The sequence below is a fragment of the Chionomys nivalis genome, chromosome 19, assembly GCF_950005125.1.
Source record: "Chionomys nivalis chromosome 19, mChiNiv1.1, whole genome shotgun sequence".
Lineage (NCBI taxonomy): Eukaryota > Metazoa > Chordata > Mammalia > Rodentia > Cricetidae > Chionomys > Chionomys nivalis.
The window spans coordinates 41920675-41935774 of record NC_080104.1 but is presented as its reverse complement, the minus strand read 5'-3'; the positions used below and the strand labels follow the sequence as shown (position 1 = coordinate 41935774).

Genomic DNA, 15100 nt, shown 5'->3' with positions numbered 1-15100 from the left:
GTATAGTCTAATTTCAAATCATTAAGAACATACTTGTAAAGTGGAACAAGAACACGGGGTTTTCTGATGGGCTGTGGGCCCTGACTGTGGAACTGGTCTCAACAAGTCGTCAAGCCAGCATCTGCTGTGCCTGTTTTTCTGCACTGCAGGCTACAGAGTGAGGGGTGGACATACTGGGCGTTCATCGTTTATTGTGTGTCTTTTGTGTCCTGTGGTTAACAGCTATGCCACAGATGAGGAAACAGGCTCAGAGTTGGGATTTTTCATCTGGGCAGTTGGGCTGAGTGACCCTACAGGGCCCCTCTCTTCACCTTCCTGCGCCCTGCTCTTGATTAGGACATAGGACGGCAGAAGTACCCTAGGGTTCGTGGCGTTGTCATCTGCAAAGTGGGAAGATCGAAGGGGTCAGGAACTAGTAGGGCAACCCGGGAGGTGGAGGAAACTCCCCATCCTCATCCTCAAAATGCTGTGGGACACCCCTAAGAGCGATGGCTCCGGAGTAGTCACAGAGCCTGCAAAGGGGGCGGAGCGGTCCTGGGAAGCTGTTCAGGCCGTGGCTCCGGAAAGCTCTGGCGTCTGAAGGGACGATCGCCCCGTGCGCCAGGAGCCCCCGCGCGCGGGCTCCGCGTGGCACTTCCGATTCGGGCCGCACGCCGTGGCTCGCCAGGCCCGCCCCCGCCCCCAGCGCCCGCGCCCCCCGCCCGAGCCGCGCGGCCCGCCCTGCCCGTGTACCCGCCCCGCGCCCCTAGCCGGTCTCGCCGAGTCCGGGCGGCTCGGGACAGCGCAGCCGGACAGAGCAGCTGCAGCTGGAGCTACCAGTGCGGGCGCCCTGCCTTGGGGGCCGGGAGCGGGCCGGCAGAAGGCGGAGGCTGCCGGGCTGCTCTGCGATCTGGCAGACCGGGCACTCGGGCGCCTGCCCGTTCCCGTCCTCGCGCGGCCACATGGCTCGGCTCTGCGCGCTGCTGCCCTGCCTGCTGCCCTGGTACTGCACGCTCTGCGCGGCCGTGGGCAGTCAGACCCCAGGTGCGTGCGTGCGGGTAGCGCGGGGACGTGGGGGTCTTTGGGGTTCTAGGGGTCCGAGTGGCCCCAGGATGCAGGAGCCAGCCTAGCAGGGTTCGAGGCGGGTGGAAGGCGGTGTGTACTTGGTTCAGGCTGAGTTGCTTCGTTTTGGCTGCTTTTAGCCATTTCTGCCCCATTCTGTCACTGGCGAAGTGACCTGCAGGAGGGGTTTGGGAACACGCCGTCTCTGCCCCTGAGAAAAAGTCGCAGTGAGCTACCCCTCCCCCTCCCTTCCCCCACTTCTCTTGATCTTTAATGCCTTGTCTCCAACTTGGGTGGCACTTGTGGCACTTGTGGAATTGTGTGCACGTGCGTGTCTGAGTGTGCATGCCTGGTTGTCCCACACGGAATCAGGCTAGCAGGTGATTGCTTCCCACAGCAGAAAACTGTGGGTACTATTGCTTCTGATCAGAAAAAAAAGGCTCTTCCCCTATTCCCCTCCAAGCCCACAACATAGCATCCTCAGATACCATAGGTTGTCTCCCAGGCATAGACCAGAGACATATCACATACATCTTACAGCATAGGTACCCTTTGGGTGCTTTGGGGGCATACAGAAAGGCTCTGTCATTTCTAGGGAAGGTTCATGTGCGCAAGTGGGACCCCTTTTACACAGTCTTGGGTTCCTTTGCCTGTCACAGGGAAAAGATAAAGGGACACCCCCCCATTTGCAATGGCCCCCGGGGGGATCTTAAAGGAGCATCCTTCTCTGTGTGTTTTATCAGTGCTGTTAGCTGGGGAGGCGAGGGATAGGACTATGGAGAAGTGGAAATTCCTTCCAACTTGTGTCCATGAATCACCAGGCCTGGGAGCCAGTGAGCTGTCATTCCTGCCTGGCTGTGCACACAGAGAGGACTGCATGAGGATGGGGCCCACTGACTGGCAAATGGCCTACAGCGCAGGGCCATGACCTCACACTTCAGTCAGCCCAAATGGGCAGGTCACCCCCCGTGGCTCTTTTTATTTTTGAAGCTCTATATTTATCCTGCTTGGGGCTGGGCAGTGCAGAAGTCTCCCAGCCACTTCGCTGCTTTTAAAAATGTTTCCTTTCTAACCTCGGAAAAATATATAATGGCGTGTTCCCTCACTCCCGTCTCCAGCCCCTCCTTTATCTGTGTCAAGGGCCCGGATCCCCTGGGTTTCTAGGTGTGTTTGTTTTGGCAGCGGCATTCTTGGAAGCGTGGCGAGGTCCCTACCCCAGGCTGGTGACTTCAGTACATTGGGGGAGTCGAGGCAGGTCTGGAATTTCAGCCCTTTCTAAGCAGTGCTCAAAGTTGGAAGGCTTGTTGCTATGGTGATGGGACTCTGTTTGACATCATTTGTTTACTTCTGCTAAATATAAAAAAAAAGACCGGACAGCTACAGAATGTACGTTCACAAATTTATGTCTACCTGAATGTCATTCAGCCAAGTTCCGGGTGACTGTACAGGCTCAGGAAGTAATGGGGAGAAAAATGAATGAATTTGGGCTCAGGGCTCTGTGATAGGTGATGGCTCAGGGCTGCCTGTCCATCTCCCCCTCCCCAAAGGGGATTCCCAGATTCCTCTTACCTTTGTACAGCGTACCATGAAGTGACTCTGTGTTTACCTCCGACAGACCTGCACCTCTCTGGGAAACTCCGTGACTACATCGTGACTGTGCCCTGTAGCACGGATTTTCGGGGACGTTTCTTGTCCCATGTGGTTTCAGCCCCCATAGCAGCCACTTCGCATAGTCACCTCCGGGTGGCTCGCAGCCCCCCAAGACTGGAAAGAGAGACTCTGAGGCCAGGTGGTCCAAGGCACCACTTTCTCTACTTCAACGTGACTGTCTTTGGGAAGCTGCTTCACTTGCGCCTGCAGCCCAACCGGAGGTTGGTGGCACCAGGCGCCCCTGTGGAGTGGCACGAGGACTTCCGGGAGCTCTTCCGACAGCCCTTGCAGCAGGAGTGTGTGTACACTGGAGGTGTCACTGGAATGCCTGGGGCAGCTGTTGCCATCAGCAACTGTGATGGATTGGTAAGGGACAAGACTTTCCCTCCTACTGAGCACCGAGTTCCTTTCACAGCCGCCACCCCCTACCCATTCCCAAGGACATGGTACACAGTGCCACCACCAAGCCCTTACTGGCTGCCATGCTCTGTTGGTGTGAGGTAGCCGTAGTGGGATAGTACCTTTTAATGCTTTTATTCAACAGGAAACCACCAATAAGCTACTTGCAGGGACCTCTGGGCCCAGACTGAAACAGGGCTGAGGAAGTCATAGCCTAGGTCAGTGGTTCTCAACCTGTGCGTCATGACACCTTTGAGGGTCAAATGGCCCTTTTACAGGGGTCACCTAAGGCTATCTGCCTATCAGATATTTACAGTATGATTCATAACAGTAGCAAAATCACAGTTATGAAGTAGTGATGAAGATAATTTTATGCTTGGGGGGCCACCACAATGTTCATAGCTATATTAAAGGGTCCCAGCAGTAGGAAGATTGAGAACCACTGTTGTCGGGTGTGCTGGTGGCTGTACTCAAAACCTATGCGGATCTGGACGAGCTATCCTTTCTGTGCTTCTTCCCCTGAGTCTGTCTGCATGCACACCTGGATCGAGGCATGGGAAGATGCTTCGTCTACGTATCTTGGGCCTAAACTAAGGTATAAAGGGGGTGAGCAAAACTATTCAGACCTCCTCAGGAGCTGTCCTTGTTGTTGAACCAGTTCACTCATCTGCTGACAAATGGCTGACTGCTAGATGCTGCAGGGACCAGGGCCATGTGACTCTGACTACTAGTGAGATGTACCTTACAGGGCCACAGGGTGCAGTGCCCTTGACGACACTTGTGCTTGGTGGCCAGGGCTGGTGGATGGGTGGGCCTGGAGTTTAACATGCCTAGGATGGTGTTGCTGACTGCCGTGGCCTCTGTGTAAATGCCTCCCTCAGCTATGTCACCTTGGATAAGTTGTTCCCCATCTCTAGAATTTACACTTAATTGTTTTTATTGCCTCTATTTATTAGCTGTGTTCATCCCCGGTGATAGGCAGGAATTAACTGCCGTGCACGATATGTTCTATCCTAGGTGCTCACTGGGTTGGATGGTAGAGTGGGCGATGAGGGTCACTGCTTCGGGTGCAGGTCACAGGTCAAATAAGGGTGGAGCCCCTGCTTAGACAGGCTTAGGGGAGGAGGTGCCATTGCCTTAGAACTGCCCAAACATCATCAATAGGGACGCATGTGTGGGCTCTTGACGGCAGAGTGAAGGACGGACTCAGGAAGGCCTGAGAGTGTTTTGGTAGCAAACAAGGGTTGTAGAAAGCCCAGTTCACCTCCTGGCAAGGGTTACCTCAGGAGCTGATAGGCTGGTATACTTTCAGGTCCAAGGATCAAGATTGGGACTGTGTCCAGGTGACATCAAGTGACCCAAAGGGTTTCTCATCATGGCTACTGATGCTCTGTGTCTGGAGGAACATAGGGTTCTGGTAGAGGCCAATTTTTTGTGGGTGCTGGAGGAGCTCTAGGATTCAGAATGGGATCTCTGCTTCTTGGTTAGGGCTATCTCCTCACTGGGTCTACCCAGAATCCAGACTATCAGCTGAGCCTGTCTCCCCGGGTCCTGGTCCTCAAGGCCCTGTGCTGGGCTTCTAAGGGAGGCAGCTACACTGTCTGTCTTCAGTGTCTCTCAGAGTCAAGGTCTGGTGCGGAAGTGGCCACATGTGTAAGATTTGTCACATCTGGTTCTGTTTTCCCACTATGCTACATTTTTAGTGGCATAGGGTGGAGTTGGGGAGGGGCCCTGAAGGCAGAATCCAGTTCTCCTTTTTCTCCCACCCCTAGGTCCCAGCCACATCTGAACTAGAGTCCTTTTACCTTAAAACGGGGCTGCAATGGGCCTGGGAGCTGGCTTAGTCTTTGGTTAGGGACTTGCTGGGCAAAAAACGTTGATTTTTCTTCCATTTTTCTTCCTTAGCTGTATCTCCAGGCTGTGGCTGGAGGGAAGGGTGGCTGGGGCTGGTGGACCTCCTGGTCTCCATGGGAGAGACCTGGGTGGGCTCTCAGTGAGTGCCTGCAGGAGCTCTCCCAGCTCTGAAATGGAAAGTTTTGAAGGTCCTGCCAGGTCCCTGGCACGCTGTTAGAAACAGCACATAGGCCTTTCCCTGCCTTGAAAAACCTGAACCCATCACCATTGTCCACATGGCATCTCATCCCTGGCAGGTCAGCTACCCATGTGTCTGAAGATGACCCTAGCACAAAAATTTCTGTAGTTGGTCTCAGCTCAGAACAGCCCCTTCCCGTCCTTGAAGAAACTATGTCTGGAAGAGGCTCTTGGGGCTCAGTCTCCCTCTTTATTTCCTAGCTAAGAAAGCAAACCCCAGTGATGGGAAGAGACCCAGGGTACATACAAGCAAGTGAATGCCTTCTCAGGGGGGGGTAGGATTGCCAAGGCACCTCCCACCATCCCTCAGCCTCTCCTGACTCAATGGAAAAGGATAGAGTTCACAGGGGTCGTGATTCAAGGCCAGTGATGGCCAGTGAGATGGTAGTCATAGCAACAGCTTCAGGATCCTGGATACTGAAAGCCACAGGGCTGTTCCGGGGACTCCTGGGATCGGCAGGGTGCTAAATGAGGTGTTTTTAAGGCTCCTGATCCAAGAACTAACTTGCCCGCCTTCTATATAGCATTATCTTCCTTAGAACTTGAAGTCCAACTAAGAAAAATGACACATCAATGGCCCCAATGTTATATGGGGGCTTTAGATCCAATGAAACTTTCTGGTTTCCTAGCCTCAAATCATGTGGTTTGTCCTCTATCCATTTTCAGATCTCATCGTGGGCTGCTATGAAATAACTCACTGCATGTCATAGAACATGGCAAGCTTTGTGGTCTGCTTAGCTTTCAGTGACGTGGCGGCAGGCACTTAGATAGGCTGGCTTAAGAGGGAGGTCTGTAGGTGAGAGCATCCGTCAGGACACAAACTGCTCCCAGAAGGCTCCTGGCCTGGAGATGTGGGGTTACTGTCCCCACAGTTCCTGCTGGCCCCTTAACCATGGCCACGTTGTGGGAAAGTAGATGGTTATTATTATTTAATTTTATGTGTACGAGTGTTCTGTCTCCATGTATGTCTGTGCCCATATGCGTGCCCTAGGAGGTCAGAAGAAGGTAAGGTGTCTGATTCCTAGTAATTGGAGTTACAGCTGCTTGTGGACAACCATATGGGGGCTAGGAACTGAACCCAGCTCCTCCACAAAGAGCTCTCAACCACAGAGTCATCTCTCTAGTGTCAAAACTAATGGCCACAGTCCAACCTCCTCGGGCTTGGTGGCATATGCCTGTAACCAGCTACCCGGGAGGCTCAGCCAAGAGAATTGCTGCAAGTTTGGTGCCAGCCTGGGCTATATAGAGCGTTTCAGGCTACGTGAGCTACAGCACGAGGCTCTGTCTTATTTAAGAAGAAACGAAAGCCTGCCCGAGTTCAAGGCCAGCCTGGGTTACTTAGTGAGATCCTGTCCCAGAATTTAAACAAATCATAAGAGGGCTAGAGATGTAGCTCGGTGACAGCATGCTAGCACCCGCAAGGCCCCAGCTTCAGTTTGCCGTGCCACAAATAAAATCCTAGTCCCAGGGGCCTTTATAATTGCTTTATATCATTTACCATGGTCCTCTTTGGGATGCTATTGTTCTATAGATGTGTTTGTTGTCTGTCTCCATCTCAGTAAAGTGGTAGTTCAATGCAAAGTTGAGGGGTGTGTGTGTGTGTATGAATGAGAGAGAGAGAGAGAGAGAGAGAAATAGAAATGGGAGGAAGATGTCAGATGGCTTCCTTTATCAATTATTTGTTTGAGACACAACTTCTCACTGAATCTGGCCAGAGCTTACTGTTTTCAGCCAGGCTGACTGGCTGGCCAGCAATCCCCCTGTCTCTGCCTCCCTAGCACACTGCCCTTAGCTCTTTACATACATATTGAGGATCTGATGCTAGGTCCTCATTTGTGCGAGTGCTCTCACCCACTGGACCATTTCCCTGGGTCATAGGGACACATTTTTTTTTTTTTTGTATTGAGAGTATTTAGAATGGCCCCTCCCTGATGAATGGTTAAGAAGTGAACTAATGGATGGATGGATGGATGGATGGATGGATGGATGGATGGATGGATGGATGGATGGATGAGTGAATGAATGAATGAATGAATGGATGGATGGATGACGCTGCAGGTGAGCGGCCTTACGGCTGCAGCACAAACATTTGTACTGCTGGTAACTGAGAGTCACACAGGGGAGGTGTCAAAAGCCTGGCGATATGAAACATTCTAGCGGTGCAGTCCCCAAGGAGAATTTATTTGTATTTCATTTGCTCTTGCACCTCGGTAGAGGGAACTGGGGGTTCCCAGAGGGTCAGTGTGTTATCAGGGCCACTGGGGCTGGAGCCTGTTGACATGGGATTTGGGTGTCTGGTATACCCATCTCCCTACTCTCCTGCCTTGCACAGGACCCTTCTGCTAGGCTGCCACAAGAGCTCATCCATCACTTGCCACAGACTGACCCTGTGTCAGAGTCTGAGATAGACGTTTATACTTGTTATCTAATGTGGGAGAGATATAGCTTAGAGCCACAGCAGGACTTCTGGGCTCTTCCTTGGCTGGTTCTCCCCTGCTGGGGGGCTGTCTGTACCCTTTTGCTGGAGCTGCCCCAAGTGTTCTGGTTGGCATCTGAGCCCACAGGGAGCAGACAGCAGGGCCTCCGTACAGGGAGCTGTTCCTCAGTTCAAGGCTTGGCAGCCACGTTGCCTTCTGGCACTGAAGGCCTGCTTCCTGTCTCCTCGTCCTGAAGCCACAGTTGCTGCCAAGACTGGGAGCCAAGCAAGGGGCCAGGCAGAGCTCCCAGTCCGATCATGGTGGGCTGTGGCAAGGATGGAGTGGGATGGGGGAGCCTTGGAGCTGTGTGGCTTCTGGGCATAGGGAAACGGAAACATGGTGGCTTCGGCCCCCAGGGAGAAATGCTCTGACTCTGGATGGCCTCCAGGACATAGTTTGCGGAGGAAGGGGAGGCTCAAGACACCTGTAGGTGTTAACCCTACCCTGCCACTCACACCAGGATCCCTCCTTCTGGAGCTGGCATGCATGGAAATAAAATAGCCATCCCTCCTTTAAATGTATTTACCAAGCTGTTAATGTTACTAGCCAACTGAGTTCTGGTTGGCAATAGAGGACAGTTCATTGTCACCACCTATGTCATTGTCATCATTATCGTCATCACCATCAAAACCACAGAGGGGCATGAACATATTTGCACTGTGATCTTCCTCACCTTGGGTAGCCACTGACTTGCCGTTGGCCATCTGCAGGTCATAACCCTTCAACCATTTCCTGGACTTCAAGACCCTCCTTGTCTTTAAGACAGTCTTAGTTTTTCCCCCCCTTTTTGGATTTTCAAGACAGGGTTTTCCTGTGTAGCCTTGGCTGTCCTGGAACTCGTCCTGGAACTCGCTCTCTAGACTAGTCTGGCCTTAAACTCACAGAGATCCACCTGCCTCTGCCTCCCCAGTGATAGGATTAAAAGCGTGCACCACCACTGTCCTGCTTGGGCAGTGACTTTTCTCTCAGAGGTGTTGGCTTTGTGGGGAGGAGGTAGTGAGGTCCTGAGATGGGGTGGGGATGCTCCCAATGGCAGAGGCATGCAGAACCACCCTGGCTTGGCCTAACCCCACTCGGGGCATGCACAGATGGTTCGCTGGGCTTTCTTTTTCCTGCTCGCTTTTTGCATTTCTTCTGACTACCCCCATGCTGACCCACCCATCTGATGACGACGACCTGGAAGCACTTAGTCATCGCTTTGAGAACCATTTCATGGACTGGAAGCTTTTCAGTTCAGGTGTGTGGTTCTCGGTCCTGACTGTGTGTGTAAATCCACCTGGGTAACTCTGAGGGCATACTGATGTCCAGGCCTCTCCAACTGAGCTATGATGTCACGGGTCCCAGGCATGGCCTGGGTGACAATAGATCTGCAAATTCCTCAGATGATTGAAATTGAGCGTCCAGGCGGGAGAACGGTTGTCATAGCCATTATTTGACAGAGAAGTGAGGGTCAGATCATGGGGGATCAGGAAGGAAGACAGGAAACCCCACCCTGCTGGCGTCAGACCTCGGGAGGCATTCTCCTGTCCCTCCCTCATTTTATCCCCCACCCCCAACCCTTTGGTTTCAGATGTAGAAATCGAGGCTTGCAAAAGACCCGTGCCACTTAGCACGAATGGGGTCTCAGATGTGCCAATTCCCCATGGATCCTCACCACCACTTGGCAGGAGAGAAGGAGGAGTCCATTGTAGTGGTACTGTGGTCAGAATTTAGAATGTTCCCCCAGATGCTCTAGTGTTAAGGTCTGGTCACCAACTTGAGCTGCTGCTGGGAGGTAGAGGATCTTTGGGAGGTAGAGACTAATGGAAGTTAGGTCATTGAAGGCGAACTCTTGAAGGACAGGCATATGGAGACCCCAACTGCTTCCTGGCACCATGACATAAGCACCTTTGCTGTACCCCATGTCCTCTGCCATGCTGCACAGTGCCACCACAGACTCTGAACCACCATGGATTAGAACCATGTTCCAATGTACTTTTCCTTCTTTTAAACTTGATTTTCTCAGACATTTTGTCACAGCCACGAAAAGCTGATGACCACAGTCTCCTCTTTGAAACTGCTTTAGGGGAGGGTAGTTATAGAGTTCCTTTGCCTTAGAGAAGTAAGCCATAAACCAGTCAGACAACACAGCATTTTAAATAGAAAGAAAGCACATCTGGTTAAAGTTACCCCTCTTCCAGCCTCTTATTCTTGTTAGGGACTTTTCCTACCTGTGGGATGTGCCCTCCCCCAGTTCTTGGGAATGTCTTCCCATTTCCAGGTAGAGGATCTGAGTGGGTAAAAGCCAGGCTGTGGCAGAGCCAGGAGTCAGAGACAAACCTTTCTGGGGTTCAAGAATTGGGCTCCCATCTCTGGGCCCACCATCCCCTTTCTGAGCCCCCAGGCTCTAAAACATTGATTCTCAACCTGTGGCTTGTGGCTCTTTGGGGGTCAAAGGACCCTTTTACAGGGATCACTTATGGCCATCAGAAAACACAGATATTCACATTGCAGTTCACAACAGTAGCAGATTACAGTTATGAAATAGCAATGAAAATAATTTTATGGTTGGGGGTCATTACGAAATGTAGGACTATATTAAAGGGTCACAGCACTAGGAGGTTGAGAACCATTGCTCTAAAACATAGTTTTGAGTGATGTTAAGGACAACCACAACAGAATATAGATTCTCCACATCTGTCACTGGAAGGCAGAAATGTTATGTCATATGTAATTACCTCTTTACCAGATACATGCACAGAATGTCACCTTGTCCAAGATCACCTGGATGAAAAGCAGAGCCAAGATTTGAATGACAATTCATTGAACTTAGGGTCTCTGCATTTCCCCATATTACCCACGATATTGCTACAGATGAGCTAGGTTTAACCCCTCCCAGAGCCTGCAGAGGTCACAACCCTGGAAACAGACTCAGTGGCCATCCCATGCCAGGCAACAGCCCCAACTGGTGGACTCTGGATTCCTGATGTTCCTACCAGCCCTTGTCCTATCCTGGGAGTCCTCATGTTGCTGGCTGGGGGGACAGTAGAGCATACCCATTGAGGACAAGTCTGACTTTTTCAGCCCCATCTTGTAAGGGCTCCATGCTTCTGCCTGTTGTCAAGGCTGCAATTCAGTCTGAATCAGCCTGCAGACTTTCCTGGGCTCAGGCCGAGGCCTTGGCTGCCCTTGCCTCTAGCAGATCGCCCGCAGTCGGGGCCTCACATCAGGTTTGAGTTTGCAGCATCCCTGGGCTTTCGTCTGAGCCATGCTGACTCACACTTCTGAGGAAGCAGGCAGCTTGGGTGCTGTGCGTGTGTCTCCTCTTGTGTTCTAGTCTCCTCGAGTCCGCAGCTGCCTTACTGAGATGTGACTCATACGCCCTGCAGTTTACCCACAATTCAGTGAATTTGATTTTTTCTTTTCTTTCTTATTTATTTATTTATTTATTTATTTTTAAGACAGCGTTTTTCTGTGTAGTCCTAGCTGCCCTGGAACTCGCTCTGTAGACCAGGCTGGCCTCAAATTTAGAGATTAGCTTGCCTCTGCTTCCTGAGTGCTGGGTTGAAGTGCACCACTACACCGGGCTTTCAGGGGGTTTTCTTTAGACAGGGATGCGCCACTGTCTCCATAGCCAACACAAAGTTTTCGCCGGCCCATAGAGAAGGGGGTGCCCCGTACCTCTTACCCCTGGTCAGATTCCTTCTCCCTGCAGCACTCACCGACTCTCTCCACACATTGCCTGTTTCCTTTCCTGTAGAGGTGCTCCTAGACTTTGTCACCTTTTGTATCTGTTGTCTTTCACTAGGCCCAGCGTTTTCAGGCTCATCTGCTCTGTAGCATGCATCGGGACTTCATTCATTTTTATGGCCAGCTCTATTGCACAGATATGTCATGTTGACGGTAGGCGTCTGGACAACTTGCCCTTTTTGATGGCTATGAACAATGCTTCTGTAAGTGCTGGTGTTCGGTGCTCTTCTGGTTGCTATGATGAAATGTCTGGCAGGGTTTAACAAGAGGTACAGCCTGTCGTGGTGGAGAGACAGGCGGCGGGCGTGTGAGGCGGCTGGCCACACTGCACCTTTGTTCAGACAGCAGAGAGATGTGAAGGCCGCCACTCAGCTTGCTCTCCCCATTTTTCCTTTTTATTGGGGCCGTGGGATGCTGCTGCCCACATTCAGGGTGGGTCTCCCTCCGTTAAACCTATCTGGAAATGCCTTCCCAAACCAGTCAAGAAGTGTGTCTCCTAGGTGGTTCTGGATCCAACCAAGCTGACAATAAATGTCAACAGTCTGTGGGCAAGTTTTTTTGTGTGGACGTGTTTTTGTTTGTCTTGGGTCTCTACTCAGGAGGGGATTTTCTGGAAGTTGTATTAAAGCTGTTTAATTGTATAAGGAGCTGCCAGACTGCTTTCAAGTGGCTGTACATTTTACATTCCCATCAGCAGTGTGTAACGGCTCCAGTGTCTCCTCGTTCTTGTCAACACTTGTTATTATCTTACTTTGATTCTAGCCAGCCTGGTGGGTGTGAAGCAGCATTTCATTGTGGCTTGGATTTGAGTTCCCCCGCTGACTAATGACACCAAGCACCTTTTCATTGGCCATTTAAATATATTCCTTGGAGAGATGGCTACTCAGATCCTTTGCCTATTTTTAAATTGGGTTGTTTGCCTTAATTTTCAAGTTGTGTCATCCAGATATGAGTTCGTTAAGACCAGTAGAGGCTTGTCTTTTTTTTTTTCCTTGACTGGTCTCCATCATGCCCGGGGAATAGAGAAGCCCTGACGGGAACCCCACACTAAGGTGGCAGATGGATGGCACTTCTCTCATGCCATATCTCAGAGACAATAGTCCAGCATGGCCTTTCAGGGTCAGGGCCCTGAAGGACCCTGGGATGCTGCATGCAACTGAACTGACTGCAGGATTAGGATACCAGGAGTTGCAGGTCTTGAGTCTTAGCCTACGTTGGATTTTTTCCCCCATAGATGGGTCAAAGAAGGGAGGGATAGTAGGTCTGGACACAAGCCTAGAGTTCTCTGAAGTTTGCCTGGCTCGTGGAAATCTGGCTTGCTCTCTGTCCAGGGGGTTGTTGGGTAAACATGAAAGGAATACACACACACACACACACACACACACACACACACACACGGAGTTTCGAGAAGGGTGGGGTGGCTGGTATGATCAGGAATTAGATGCCTGCATGAGGTCTTTCAAGCCAGGATCGGGGATAAGCTTAGGGAGAGCTTATGCTTAGAGGAGACCAGGCCAGGGCAAAGAAGCGCTAGCCAACTTTAGCCACAATGTAGTCCTAGGTGAGCACCCTTCAGGGAGTGGTGACTGCAGAAGCCCGTTTGCAGTGGGGAGAGAGAGACAGGGAGATGGTGAGACACGGGGCAACAAGTGTAGATGTCTCTTTCCTATGAGCCTGGAGCCGCAGCTGGGTAGGGAGGGGAGATCTGTGGACGGGCTTGAGTGTTGGTCTAGCAGAAGAGAGTGTAGTGTTGCCGAAGAGACAGCCATGCTCGCAGGAGTTGAGCCTGGCCTATTTCTAAGCTTGGATTTCCATTTCATTGAGAACACATAGCCCAAGCCTTCCTGTGGTCATCCTGGGGGTTTGTTTGCTGTCTCAGTGTCCCCTTATCTCTAGATCTCCATGTACATATATGCATCTTTGGAGTTAACATGCTTATTCATGCAAACTCACACTTATGAACAAATTTCAAAATAATTTGGCTTGTTATCTACTGAAATATCTGGGACTTTATCCTGATGGTAGACAATTACCAGTCATGAACTAAACTTGCTCAGTTAGGTCCATAGCAGGTCACGAAGTGTTTTCTCTTCCTTCCTTCCTTCCTTCCTTCCTTCCTTCCTTCCTTCCTTCCTTCCTTCCTTCCTCCCTCCCTCCCTCCCTCCCTCCCTCCCTCCCTCCCTCTTTTCTTTCTTTCTTTCTTTCTTTCTTTCTTTCTTTCTTCTCTCTCTCTCTCTCTCTCTCTCTCTCTCTCTCTCTCTCTCTCTCCTTTCTTCCTTCCTTCCTTCCTTTCTTCCTTCTTTCTTTCCTTCTTTCCTTCTTTCTTTCTTTCGACAGGGTTTCTCTGTGTAACAGCTCTGGCTGTCCTGGAACTCATGTAGACCAGGCTGGCCTCGAACTCACAGAGATCTGCCTGCCTCTGCCTCCCCTGAGTGCTGGGATTAGAGGCGTGTGCCACCACTGCCCGGCTTTACACAAGGTGATATCTAAACCCCGCTCCCTGCCTCAGTTGTCATGTGACCACTTCTTCAGGTGCCCTGGGATTCCACTGAAATTGTGAGTTCTTCCCCGCCTAGGGCAACTGGGGAGAACCTCAATATGGCCTGGAGGCCTCTGGATGTAGACAGAGAGAAAGCCGTTGCCTTTGCTATTGAAGTGATGTATGTCACTGCACAGCACATAGGAAAAATCCAACAAGAACCTCTGCCCCCACTAGCCGTATGTCTCTCAGGAAGGACACTGCAGAAACAGCCACATTGAAGGGAGTTCAGTGCAAGGCTAGGGTGGCCTGGCCTTCCCTTGAGGGTTTCCATCCTGAGCGACTGGCCGAGGGCCCACCTGGTATCTGGCTTTCTAAGAAGTAACCAAGGATTCGTTCTTTGTTTTGCTTTTGTTGTGTGAGGAGCCGTTGTAGTGTGCATTTCCTACTTCTTTCTGTCTGTGAAAGAAGAGGCAGCGGGGTGGGAATAGCTAGGCCCGGCATTCGTTTCCCAGCCCTTCCACAAATCTTCCCCCCCCCCTTTTCCTTGATGTTTTATCCAGAAATTTGATTTGATTTTAGTGCTTTAAAATTAGCTACCACTTTTCAGAAATATAAACGTCGCATAAATTGAGAGCCGGGGTGGTTTAGTGAGGAGGCAGGGAGCCAGGAGGCCCTGCTTGCCAGGCCGTCGGCCTTGCGCGGTGCCTGGCTTCCTGGCCAGGGCAGGGATTCAAGGGAACTTGTGCCAAGCCTCTCTGTGTGTCAGGGAGTCGAGAAAAGCTAGTGGGGAAGGGTCAGGGTTTGTACTGCCCAGGTGGGTCATACCCTAAAGGTCTCCATGAAGGTTAGGGATAACTGGAGCTGGGGGCCAGGACCGGGCTTGCCTCCTCATCCTCTCTCCAAGAGCAGGGTCTCTGAGGCCCAGAGAGAGCCCAGATCTGGCCCAGGCCTAGGCATCATGCCCCAAATGGGATAAGAACAATCTTTGGACTGTTCTTTGCTCTTGATTTCTGGGGACCAATGAGATACATAGTCACAAAGTATGTCCCTAGTTGCTGGGTCTAGCTCTTTTGCCATAGTTAGTAAATTTGTTTTTGTTTTTTTTTTTTGTGGGGGGGCATTCTCCAGCTCTGCCCTGGGTCAAGGCGTGAGCCTAAGCAGACAGGACCGAGAAGTTTGAGGTGTCAGAGAGCTGAGGGGTGTGGTAGGCAGGTTAGTGTGGGCTGAGTGT

At 51.4% G+C, this 15100-nt stretch overlaps 1 protein-coding gene across 1 annotated transcript in view; it reads left to right on the top strand.

The window, feature by feature from the left end:
- The first annotated feature begins 941 nt into the window (after positions 1-941).
- The window catches only part of Adamts14 (ADAM metallopeptidase with thrombospondin type 1 motif 14), a 66278-nt gene continuing 52119 nt past the window's right edge, over positions 942-15100 (top strand). The window contains exons 1-2 of the mRNA XM_057751309.1: positions 942-1023; positions 2657-3057. Coding sequence (XP_057607292.1) covers positions 942-1023; positions 2657-3057 — 483 coding nt within the window. The remainder of the gene's footprint in view (positions 1024-2656; positions 3058-15100) is intronic.